Source organism: Equus asinus, chromosome 3 (genome assembly GCF_041296235.1).
Source record: "Equus asinus isolate D_3611 breed Donkey chromosome 3, EquAss-T2T_v2, whole genome shotgun sequence".
Lineage (NCBI taxonomy): Eukaryota > Metazoa > Chordata > Mammalia > Perissodactyla > Equidae > Equus > Equus asinus.
The window spans coordinates 83,135,007-83,147,492 of NC_091792.1; the positions used below are offsets into that span (position 1 = coordinate 83,135,007).

General features: G+C 38.6%; 1 protein-coding gene across 14 annotated transcripts in view; it reads right to left on the minus strand.

Annotated features, from left to right (window-relative positions):
* The window catches only part of RAP1GDS1 (Rap1 GTPase-GDP dissociation stimulator 1), a 150,699-nt gene extending 138,583 nt beyond the window's left edge, over nt 1–12,116 (minus strand). For 3 of the 14 annotated variants that reach the window (XM_070505324.1, XM_044766357.2, XM_044766358.2), the window contains exon 1: nt 11,853–12,058. In XM_070505324.1, coding sequence (XP_070361425.1) covers nt 11,853–11,856 — 4 coding nt within the window. In that variant the 5' untranslated portion in view covers nt 11,857–12,058. Of the gene's footprint in view, nt 1–11,852 lie in introns of all 14 variants that reach the window. The other 11 variants (XM_044766355.2, XM_070505332.1, XM_070505329.1 and 8 more) reach the window with 8 other exon arrangements.
* Nucleotides 12,117–12,486: the final 370 nt, after the last annotated feature.

Sequence of the window (12,486 nt, forward strand, 5' to 3'; positions counted from 1 at the left end):
TTCTGTGAAGCATAAATATATCAATGTAAGCTTTACTTTTTTATAATGATCAGTCTCATCTTTCATAATGGAGTTACTTGAATCTTCCAAGGGAAATATTTTTCATAAGACTTAAAGGAAATAGTTTTTAAAACAACAAATTTCTTACAAAAAAAATCTTAGATGGTGTGAGTTTCTCACGGTTTTGAAAGCAATTTTTTGTTAAAATACAAACTTTTTTCCTAACTATGAAAAACAAAACTCCCACCTATAAATTAGGGGAACTTACTAGTTATCTGAAATTATTTTATGTAATTCTTTAATACATTTTTAAAAATAATTTTAATTAATTTAAATTGTTTTAAATTAATTAAAATTATAGGTTTTACATAATTCTTTTTTACATAATTATTTAAAAGAATTTCCTGTAATTTTTCTATGTTAGAAAATGCTTTCTAACATACAAGAAAATAACATTCTCTAGAAACAATCTAGTGGCCGTATTGCACCTTGATGACTTTTTTAAATGCCATGCCACCATTTCACCCACAAAGTGTATTTAATGTTTGAGGGACAAAAAAAAAAAAAAGAAAGGAAAACTATAACAGATCCTGGTTTTTGAGCTGGTAAGTCTTTGTTAGGTAACTGAGCTTGAAGATTTCCATATTATAATTTGTATTAGTTCCCTATGAAATGGTCTCCCCCAGCTTTCATTTTTATCTAAAATCTATTCTTTGGTTCCTATTCAATAATAATAATATTTTAAGGATATACATGAAATGAGGATTTAAAGAGCTTAAGTAACTTGCCAAAGGCTATACTACACAATTAATTTATGGAAGAGCAGAGATTCTATCCGCTATCTCTTTGATTTCTTATATCTTTCTGATCAATTGAAAATTCATTTTAACCATGATTGATGACCAATATACCACAGGTAGTTAACTTTGCTCTTGACTAGTTGTATGATATAATTTTCACAATAATTTCTTAATTTTAAAATAAATCTATTAATTTTCAAAAAGTAATATAAGTTCAATTTTGCCACCATTTTTAACAGGGGCTGGCCCAGTCATGAAGTGGTTAAGTTCACAGGCTCAGCTTCAGTGGCCTGGGGTCACAGGTTCAGATCCTGGGTGTGGACCTACGCACTGCTCATCAAGCCATGCTGTGGCAGCATCCCACACACAAAATAGAAGACGACTGGCACAGATGTTAGCTCACTGACAATCTTCCTCAAGCAAAAAGAGGAAGACTGGCAACAGATTTTAGCTTAGGGCCAATCTTCCTCACCAAAAAAAAAAAAAAGCTTTAACAGAAATCTCAGAGATTGCAAATTCAAATTCCTCCAAGAGCCAAATATTTAGAGCTTTAATGAGTGAAATTTGTAGGATTCAAGATATAGAAAGTAGTAATGAACTGGGGACTTCATACTCTGCCTAAAGGAGAACTATCATTGATTGTCACCAATAGGAATGCAGGCTCAGGGATGCTAATTTTTAATTTTTCAAGAAAAGTTGGTATAGCAGATTTTTATCAGGAATTTCCTTATACTTAAATATTGACAACTAATTCCAATTTCTAAAATTTCTCTAACAAAGTTCATCTGCAGAGTATATTTAGCCCATGGGCTGCTCGTTTGCAAGCTCTATTATATACATGCCTATCACGACTATAGGATAATGATGTTAAATTAGGAGTAGAAGACTGAGCTGAATCTGTAGTGACTCTTTGACATGAACAAACAAGTATTTACTGAATGCCAACCAGAAATATGAAACATTGAGTGACCAAAATTATATTATTGAATATGTTATAGGAGTCCAAGAAGTGAGAGGTGTCCAGAGAAATGAGATGTCAGTATGAGAGGTCAGAACTAGTCTTCATGAGCTAGACTAAGGAGAACGAGTAAGAAGAGAGGAGAAAAGAAGTTCTTCTAGAAGGAGGAATAACATGAACAAAGATGTACAAGTGTTATCACTGATGAAGAACATTTAGAGGACAGTGAGATTATCAAAGGATGATGTATTCCAGAGCAGTGAGAAATACGAGAGAGGCAGCAGATTTCTATGGATCTTGAAAGCTAAGCAGAATTTAGACTTAATATGATACGCATCTGAAGCAATATCAGATTCTTAAGTAGGAGAATGATATAATCGATGTAGTATCTTTTAAAAAGGATTAATCTGGTCATGGTATGGAGAGAAGATTGGAGAGCACAGAGTCTAGTATCAGAGAGGCCAACTAAGAAATGGTCTCAGTAGTACAGGAATGAGGAGATGTGGGCCTGGCCCCTAGTGTAGAAATGTCAGAAAAAGTGAACAGTTTTCCACTAACCCATTTACTTGAATGAGTCCTTGGTACAGCTTGTCCATGTATGTGAGGGTGTGTGTGTGCTTTTTTTTCCGTTAACAAACTGGAGCTGGCCTTGTATAATGAATAGAACACTAGTCTGGGAATTAGGAAATCAAGATTCTAGAGTGGCCACTGCCCCTAAGTGTGTACACTTGAGCATGCCTCTTAACTTCACGGGCCCTCAGCCCTCTCATCTGGACAGGAAGAGACAGAACCATGAGGTCACGGTGTGGGGCCCTGGGTTTCACAATTCCAAAAACCAACAATCTGAAGTATTCAGACACAAATCTAATCTCTGATTTCTTCTGAAAGTCCAAAACCCTGGCTTCCTTAGGTCCACATTGTTACATGGTAAAACTGGCTGGAGTTGAGTAGGTAGTTCCTCTTTCAGGCCGGCACGGACTCTCTAGTTTGCCACAGTCCCACCCTTTCCTCCTGTATCCCGACACTGAGGCCCAGTGTTAGTGCCATTCATCATGCCTTCATCGCTGTTTTATTATAGTAGAGAAATATTTTTCTAAGCTTTGTTTTTTTATCAAAAGTGAGAAAATGGAAGACAAAAAGATATTTTTCAAGAGAAATGAGAGAAAGCCTACATCTTTATGGAAATAAAAATTATTCCTTCAGATTTACTATGCATAAAATAGTGCATCTGTGTCATAGATAACCATTTAGCCCTCTTTAATCATATCGTTTCATTTGAGTTTGAGAACCCTGCTATGTGTGTTGGAAAAAATATCGAGGGGCTGGCCCAGTGGCATAGCAGTTAAGTTCATGTACTCTGCTTCTGTGGCCTGGAGTTTGCTGGTTTGGATCCCAGGTGCAGACCTATGTACCACTTATAGAGCCATGCTGTGGCAGCCATCCCACATACAAAGTAGAGGAAGATGGGCACAGATGTTAGCTCAGGGCCAATCTTCCTTAGCAAAAACAGAAGGCTGGTGGTGTATGTTAGCTCAGGGCTAACCTTCCTTAAAAACCAAAAAAAATCTAAGGAGGAAATTATCAGATTCACATTTTAGAAAGAGTACTCCAGGAGCATGTGAAAACTGGGTAAGAGAGGGAATGCTGGAGGAAAGAACAGCTGTTACAACAGAGTGGTGAAACGGTCTCAAGAAGAGTTGATAAAGGCCTGAACTGACATGTTTACAGTGGAGAAAAGAGGAGAGGATTGATTCAAGGAGGTAGAACTGTTAGAACTTAGGGAATCCAATGGATACTGGAAGTAGAATGACACTGGATTTTAGGAATGGTTGACTGGATGGATGGTGATTCCATTCACTGAGCTAGGGAATTAACAGAGAGAAAAAGTCTCGGGGAAAGGTGAGTTAGCATGGTACGACTCTACAGCAGGAGTTGGCAAACTATAGCCCATTGCCTATTTTGTACAACCCACGGTAAAAATGATTTTTACATTTATAAATGGTTGAATAAAAGCAAAAGAAGAATATATTTCATGGCGTGCAAATTATATGAAATTCAAATTTCAGTATCCATAAATATTTACCAGAACACAACTCATTCCTTTATGTATTGTCTGTAGTGTGTCCACAGGACAACGGCAGAGTTGAATAGCTGACACAGAAACCATATGTGGTACGGTCATCACTTTACACTGCTGCCTGATGACACTACAATTTGCAGTGACACAGTTATGACTGTCCAGTGTTTTAAGTACCATGTGTATTGTCATACCACAACATTTCATTTTGACCATAATGTCAAAACAAGAAGAGAAAAGTGTACTTTCAAATGTCATGCTTTTAAGGTACGTAAAGTAGTGTGTGGATTATTTTGTTATTGAATTAGATGGCAAACTACTGTATCATACCATGAGATCACAGCCATGCCACAGAAATACAACACACACCTATATTACCAGACAAAGCATTCCTCATATTCACAATTCATAGGAAAATAATCATCATAGAAATTAGAAAATAAAAATGAAGTATCTCATCACAGTAGAATTTCTTCACAAAAATAAAAAATGAAAATGAAGCTGCAAACAAAGTAAGTTTCTGAGTGGTTCTTTTGTTAACCAGGGAAAGCTGTTTATTCATGGTGAGTCAACTAAACCATATTTTGACCACAGCAACCAAAGAAATATTTTCAGAGGGGGAAAACCAAACTTGTTTAAGAGCCTTCAGTGCAGGGAGAATAGCTACTTGAAGAGGTGAGGACACAGGGAGCAACATCAATATTCAATTAAAAAACAAGGCAAATGATTTTGAGAGGTTTTCCTTGATTCTTGATGAGTTGACAGATATTAGTGATATGTGTTATTTTCGAAAAATCAATGCTGAGTATGAACTGACTTAAGAATTAGCTTCTATGAAGAGTCTGCAAAGAATAACAACAGGCAAGAATATTTTCAAAGTTGAGAAAACATCAAATCAGTACAACCTGAAGAGGAATCCGCTAAGATGTGTTACAAGTGACAGTGGTAAAAACATGTGAGGAACAGAAAAAGGCTTAGTTGAACAAACTTACCAAATTTGTGAAAAGGTAAAGCGTTTAAAGCCTATGGTTCTTTATTATGTATTCATTAGTAGGCATTTTATAGGGAAAATATTTTAAACTATTATGTATTATTGAACTAGGAGTATCAACTTCAATCTCTCTCACAGATGTAACCATCATCAGTTCTGTGCACTCTGATAAGAAATAGAAGTTGAATATCCTGATTTGCCTAAACACACAGCAGTTTAATGGCTTAGCAGTTGTACAGTTTTACTGTGATTTTTTGAGCTCAAGGGTGAGACGGAAATTTCTGAGCAAAAAAAAATGCCTTCAACCACTCTTATCAAACAATGAATGGCTTTGGAAGTTAGATTTTGCTGCAGATTTGATAACGTTTTCTAGAATTTGACCTGAAAATCAAGGCAAAAAAGTGCTTATATGCAAAACCTATACTGTTAGGTCATTTTGACAATATTGTTCAAATCACAAGTAGTAATCAATCTGCTTTATACACTTCTTGTGCTATCAAAAGTTAAAACAAGAAGATCTCTATGCATACACAAATTTGCAAAAGATATATTTTGCAAGATCAAACTACAGTTCTATCAGTGTTTTGCTGACCTCACTGCAAGTGCAAAAGAAACTTCCATATATCAAAATCCATTTACCTATACAACTGAGGAACTTCCACCTAACTTTCAATTGGAAGTGGTTAATCTGCAATGTAGCAGCATATTAAGGGGCAAATATCAAGAGAAGAATCTAAAAGAATTCTATAAACGCCTTCCATACAGTGAATATGCTCATTAAAATCACGTGCCCAAGGACTGACAGCAGTATTTGGCAGTACCTATCTGTCTCCAATCATGTTTCAAAAACAAAATCCATAAAATCACATTACAAATCTGCATTAACAAATGAACACCTGCAATCAATTTCGATGACAGGGTGAATCTGAATCCCAATTAAGTGAAATGCTATCTCAAAAAAAGAATTACAATCTTTTCATTAGTAGACTTGTGTTACAATAAATTATGTTCAATTAATGTTATATTTTGAATTTTGTCAATAAAAAATTTGTGGACATTTCTTTTCTCTCATCATATGTACTTTCTCTTTATTTATGTAATAACTTTGATTTTGCCTCTTGGCCTGCAAAGCCTAAAATACTTCCCATCTGGTCCTTTATGTAACAAGTTTGCAGACCTCTGCTCTGTGGTGGTGCTATTCAAAGTGCAGCAGCATCCAGGAATGTCTTGACAACACAAATTATTGGCCCACCCTACACCTACTGAATCAGAATTTCTGAGGGGGTGCCGAGGATTTTTTGAACAAGCTCTCTGGGTGATTCCTCTACAAGGTAAAGTTTGAGAACCACTGCTCTAAAACAGGATTTTAGAAACTTAGTTCTGTCCCCTTGGATAAATTATTTAATTCTTTAAGTCAGTAAAATGCAGATAGTGTCACCCACTTCATAGAATTGTTAAAAGGATTAAAATTAAATTTTAAAAATATGAAAAAAAAGTAAAGCTAAACATAACTGACACCAATAATTCTTAATAAATGGTAATTACTAATTCAATGGGAGACTGGAGTTCCATTGTACCAGCTCATGTGATATGATTATTAAATTTTCAGGAATTTTATGGGGTAGTTAATAAAATAGCCATTATTGAAAATTAAATATATACACTTAAAATTAAATATGTTATATTAAAACAAACATATTAATACTCAAATTCATCACTACTTAATTACTTTATTATATTTTACTATTATGTGTGCTCATGAGCTTATTATGCCTATATGGTGAATATACCACCTAACGGTATGCTTCATCACCTCTCTTGCTAACTATGTATTCATAGGAAATCAAGAACCACAACAAATCAGGGCATTTTGGGAGATGGGCTTTTGGTTTAACATTTACCAGCACATATGGGTTACCATTATTAAAAATTACACAATGAATTCAGTTTTGAACTTAATAAGTTGGAATTAACTATGAATATAGAGTATCTAATAATCTACTAGACACAAAGATATGGCCCATATATATACATATATATTTAGAGACCAACAGCATATAGATATTAAGTGAAGCTATAAACATGGACAAGAGTGAGCAAAAACAGCCCTGAGAGGAGAGGGCAGATACTGAGCCCATCCGGAAAAAATTCATATTGTGAACAAAAAAATCAAGACTTTGGAGTTTATAAGTACAGCCAATCATGGCTAGGAGCTCAATTTAACTACTTCCGTTGATCACTATCCTAATTCTCAGTTTTAACTCCTGGAATGCTTCTAGCAACAAGACTTGTACAAATTATGCACTGAGAGAATTACAGTACTCTGTAATTTGAATCCAGCACCCATATCTTAGCCAGCATGGGTAACGGTATTTCAGGCCATCTATTTAGACAAAGCTAACAAGTTGGTTCAAATCCTGAAGTTGCTACCTTAAGTAGCTATTACCTTTGAACATCAAATAAAAACAAGTTATTAAGGGATGATTATAACATATTTAAGACATCAATGATACTGAAGATATTTCACAGTTTGAAAGAATCACAGAATTTTGAGAACCAAAACAGACTTAATAACCTAATCTGATATCTTCATTTATTATTGCTCTTCTCTCTGCCAAGTTAAACCTCTAGGAAAGTATTTTAAATTAAATTTTTTCCTTATCAGTTATCTGAACATTGGTTATCTAAAATTAACATGGAGTTCCCAAAGGAGTGATCTTCCTTCTCCATCCCTCCTGATCTCTATGAGTGGGTATTAAAAAAATTTAAGTAATTCTTATGGCTTTTGCGGTGCCACCAATAACTCCAGAATTGCCAAGTTCATATTCAGATGATCTGGAATCACTGGAGAGAGTAATCACGCCACTTCTCCAAAGGCACCTACAAGCTCTAAGAGTGCACTATGAAAGTAAAAACTCCCTTGGTTCCTAAAATGAAGTAAGCCTATTACCACTTTCCAAACAGTAGTACTATAGACTTCAGAATATGACTCTACTAAAGATAACGAGTTTAGCCCTTGCCCCATATGAAAAACAATGGGTATATACAAAATAGATATAATGCCAACAATAAGAAAAATTATTCAACTAGTCAATCTAACATCTATGCTCCTTTAAAATAATAAATTTTAGTGATTACTAGCTTACAAAAATATTTTAGTGCTCTACCTTGACTTGCAAAGAGCAAGTAAAAGTGCTATTTTTTACTATTTATCCATGAAACCATTCCTAGACCTAGCAATACAAGGAAAAAAAAGAAGACTTATCTATAATACTGATACATATTTACAGAGAAAAAGAAAACTCCAGGAATTAAAAGTATAATTAGAGGCATACATATAATTCCAAATTCACAAAGACTAATAGTAAATAAAAAGTGATAAAAGCATTTATCAGTAATGAGTATTCTTTATGAAAAATGCCATGTAAAATTAGAAAACCATTTCTAAACTCACTGTGCATGACAGATATCGCAAGAATAAAAAGTGTACTGTAGTAAGTCATAAGGACATAAAAAAATGGAATGTCAAAGAAATGTGAAGCACTATGGTGAGATTACAAATTATTCTCAGGCAAGAAAATAACATGTCATTCCATGTAAAGTGCAACATTTTAAAAATGTTTAAAGAAACCTATGCTTACTTAAAGATCTTTAAACACAGCAGGGAATACAGCATGACTATACGGAGTGAAGTCCTTACTCATTATCCACTTCGCCTTTACAAGTACCTCCACGTCTACCATACCTCTTAAAGTGCTTTTTCGAAAGTATACTAAGTAATATACTAACCAAACCACATCAACTTGGAGATTTTTCTCAGTCCTTGTCTGTGCTCTGAAGCAACAGCCATTACTGACCATCCACTCTTTCTTAAAACTGACCATACAACAATTCTAGTCTTTCACTCCTACCTACTTCTTTTTCAGTGTCAAATCATCCCATTCCTTTCCTCTAACTGAAATATTCTCTAATTTATCATCTAATTCATCCTACACTCAACTGAGAGATTAATTTTCCTAAACCACAGATGTGATCCATCACTTAACTCCGAAAATGTTTAATAGTCTCTTAATAGACAAGTCCAATAACTTCTTCAGCTTGTCATTTAAGGTCCTCTGCTATCTAGTCCTTATCTATTCATACTTTTTCATCTCTGTCACCCACTATTTCCATACCTTTTGCTCCAGACAACATGGCTATTTAATTATATCCTGAAACTCCTTGAATGGTCTCTATTTTCATTTATGTCTCTCCCCCAACTCCCATCCTGATTAACAGTCTCTATTCATTTCTACCTTTCAGAAGTTTAACCAATCTTTGGTTCAAATATCATTTTTCTAAAACCTTCTCTCCAGCCTCTGAATCTATAATATATGTAAAAAGTCTTTTATATCACTTGTACTTCATTTCTATTATAGTTATCTGTGTATGTGTCATATCCCTATTAAAATAAGAAGCAACTTGAAATATGAATGTCTTATTCATCTTTGTCCTCCCACAGTATAGTGCACATGATTGATACTCAATAAATATATGTTGAATTTATAATAAAAATATACATAAAATAATAGCCATGGTCCATAAGATTATACAGGAAGTTTCCTTCACTTTCTTATGAAGAAAAATCATTGTCAGAAGAATATCTTTTTAAAAAAATCACCTTATTTATTTCTTCAAAAGCCATTAAAATGTGATTTTTTTCCTACCGTTAATCAGTATACCCCTTATGTATATATGAATTGTTATAATAACTTCCTTGGCTCAGAATATAAAATTGCTTTCCAAGGTTTCAATTTTACATTATTCTGTGTTCCTACTGATCACACACTAACCCGCCTTTCCATTGAAAACAGCAGTGCAGAAGGAAATAGCTTGCCTGGAGGCTGCCCCAAAACCCATACCTCGGAGACAACCCAACTTTTTTTTAGAGAGAAGAGTAGTCATAGTATAATTATACTTCTCTGTTCCTGCTTCTCCACGCCTCCATTGCAACTACCAACCCAAACGTTTGTTCAGAGCCCATACTTTCAGGTTCACAAGCTGAAAATAATAGACAGGTTTTAAGTTCAACAAGTAATTCACCAAAGATCTACTGAATCCCTACTATGTGGAAAGCACGGTGGGGAACTCAAAACTTAACCTGACATAATGTTCATCTTCTGGAACTCACGATTAAATGCACAACACACACACATAAACAACTCCATTATAAGACAGATTATGTAAGTGCTAAAAAGCTTCCAACAAGGTACAGATAGAGAGCTGTGAGGAGAGGTTAATTTACTCAGAGTGTATCTGAGAAGCTTCAAATGAGAGATGGGTTTCTATTTGGCCTTTTTCTGAAATCAAGCAGGAACATTCAAGATTTTCAAGATTAATTATTTTTAAGTAAATAATCTCATTAGAAGTATTTTTACTCACTAATATTGCAACAGAATTGGATTTTTTCCTACTGAAAATGTACTGATTCAACATGAAAGTTAAAATTTTAGTTAGATTTTTTTAGCTCACTTTAAAGCATGGGGAAATGTATTTTACCAGCCAAACTTACGGCCTATAATTAAGAAGAAAATTTTTGTATGTTCAAGGGAAAGATACAATGTGTCCAATAACTTGAATTAGTATTTTTTAAAATTCTACTCTTAGAGAAAGGCTAGGTACAGACCAATGGGCCATCCAATTTTTACAGAAATTTGTTCAGCATACCAAAAGTACATTAAAAAGGAGGAAAAAACTGAACTGAAAATAGAATTCAGGGCCCTGGATTCATTTTTCATATCTACCACCTCCTCCCGCAGCTCTAGCCTCTTCTCAACAAATGGCCAAAGGTTTGAATCAGAGCTTGAAGCGTCTGCTTTTCAAGTAAGCTCCATCGACACCATTTCCAGCTTTAGATACTTCCTTCAAGATTCTGAGTTGCCATGACCTAACTCAGGACGAGCTGAACACTGTATTGACAGATGACAGGACCACTCATCTCAAGCTTAAAATAACTTGCACAGAAGGGGTGGGAAAAGCCCGAGCTGACAGACGCCAGTGAAGCACATTTTAAAAAGAGGAAATTATGATAGACAAGAGTGGAAGCAAACCGGGGAACGTAGAAGTACGGAATTCCAAATTGCTAGTATTTAAAGAAAACTTCCGGCTTTTAATTACATTACAGAATTAATAAGATATTTCTGTAATTACTGAACTTAACAGTTAAGCAATATATTATGAAAACATTTTAGGATAAATTATACGTACTTTTATAATACATACTTGCATTTAAATATCTCCTCCAAACCAACCTCTTAACTATAAATGCAAAGGAACTAAAATCAGATGATGCACATTTAGGCAGGGGAAGCTGGGAAAGAGTAACTAACATGTAAGTGGGGTACTGTGTCAGAGGGTGCCGTTTCCTGCCACAGCAGACAGGCGAAGGACCCAAGAAAGCGGGCTGAGCACGGGAATGTCGCACCCTGTAGTTGGCCAACGCTCCCTCGACAGCCAGCGGCTCTCTGCATCCCTCCTCGCGTTCCTCGTGGCCTCTGACAAGCCATCCTGTCACCGCGAGGCTGCCCGCTCTCCCCCAACGCAAATGATTTCCGTGCAGGTTGTAAGATCGCCCTCGCAAACTACTTGCTCACACTTGCCGCCCGGGACGAGCAGTCCCCACGACGGGGCCAGGTGGCCCTGGTGGGAAGTTCCGCGCAGCGGTCCCTCCCGCGGGCGGCCTCGGGAGGCGGCGGGGCAGCGAGGGAGCCGCGGGCCGGCTCCGCGGCCGGGCACCGGCGCGCAGGGAGAATGGAGGACGGGAGGCGGCGCGGCGCCCGCGGCCCGACCCCACCCGCGCCCCGGACCCTCCGGCCCGCGGACCGGGCGCGCGATCCGCGTGCGCCGACTCTCCCCAGGAAGAGCCGCCGTCTCGTACCCGTGGGTTTGAGAAATCCGGCAACTTTGCGCGAGAAATGCTTCCCCCCCCGCAACACACCGAGAGAGAGGAAAATGTCAGGCGATGACGGGGGAAGAAAGATGACTTACCCATGTTCACCCAGAGGGTGAGGAGCCGGCGGGGCGAGGCGAAGGCCTCCGGCGCGGGCGGCGCAGCCCGTGTCCTCCCTCCACCTCCGACTTTCCCGCAGCCAGGGAGGGACCCGCGGGGGGCTGCCGCCGGGGAGGAGCAGCTGCTGCTGCTGCTTCTGCTGCTGCTGCTGCAGGCGGCGCGGCCGCGGCGGGGACGAGCGGCGGGGGGCGGGGCGGGGCGGGGCGGGCGGGCGCAGCCTGCGGCGGGCGCGGCTCGATCGGGCGGGTGGGCGGGCGGGCGGCGGAGGCGCCGAGCCGGCCTGAGCAGCGCCCGCCCCGACGCGCCCGGAGCGCCCCGCCCACCTCCCGAGCATGCTCAGTGCCTCGCGCCGGCGGCCGGGGAAGCGGTGCGTGCGAGTGGGCGTGTCTGCGGTCCGGCCGCGGCCCCGCGGAGGAGTGGCTGGCGACCGCCTGAGGGGCGGGACGCGGGCGCCCCGAGCCCTGTCTGCTCCCGTCCGGTGGCCCCAGGCGTCACTCCAACCCTGCCGACCCGCACCCTGAGAACAGGCGGGCGTTCTTACAGGACAAGCCGCTGCTCAGGCGCGAATCTCCCAAAGCGGGAGGTGCTGGGGAGGCAGAGTGGACACACCAA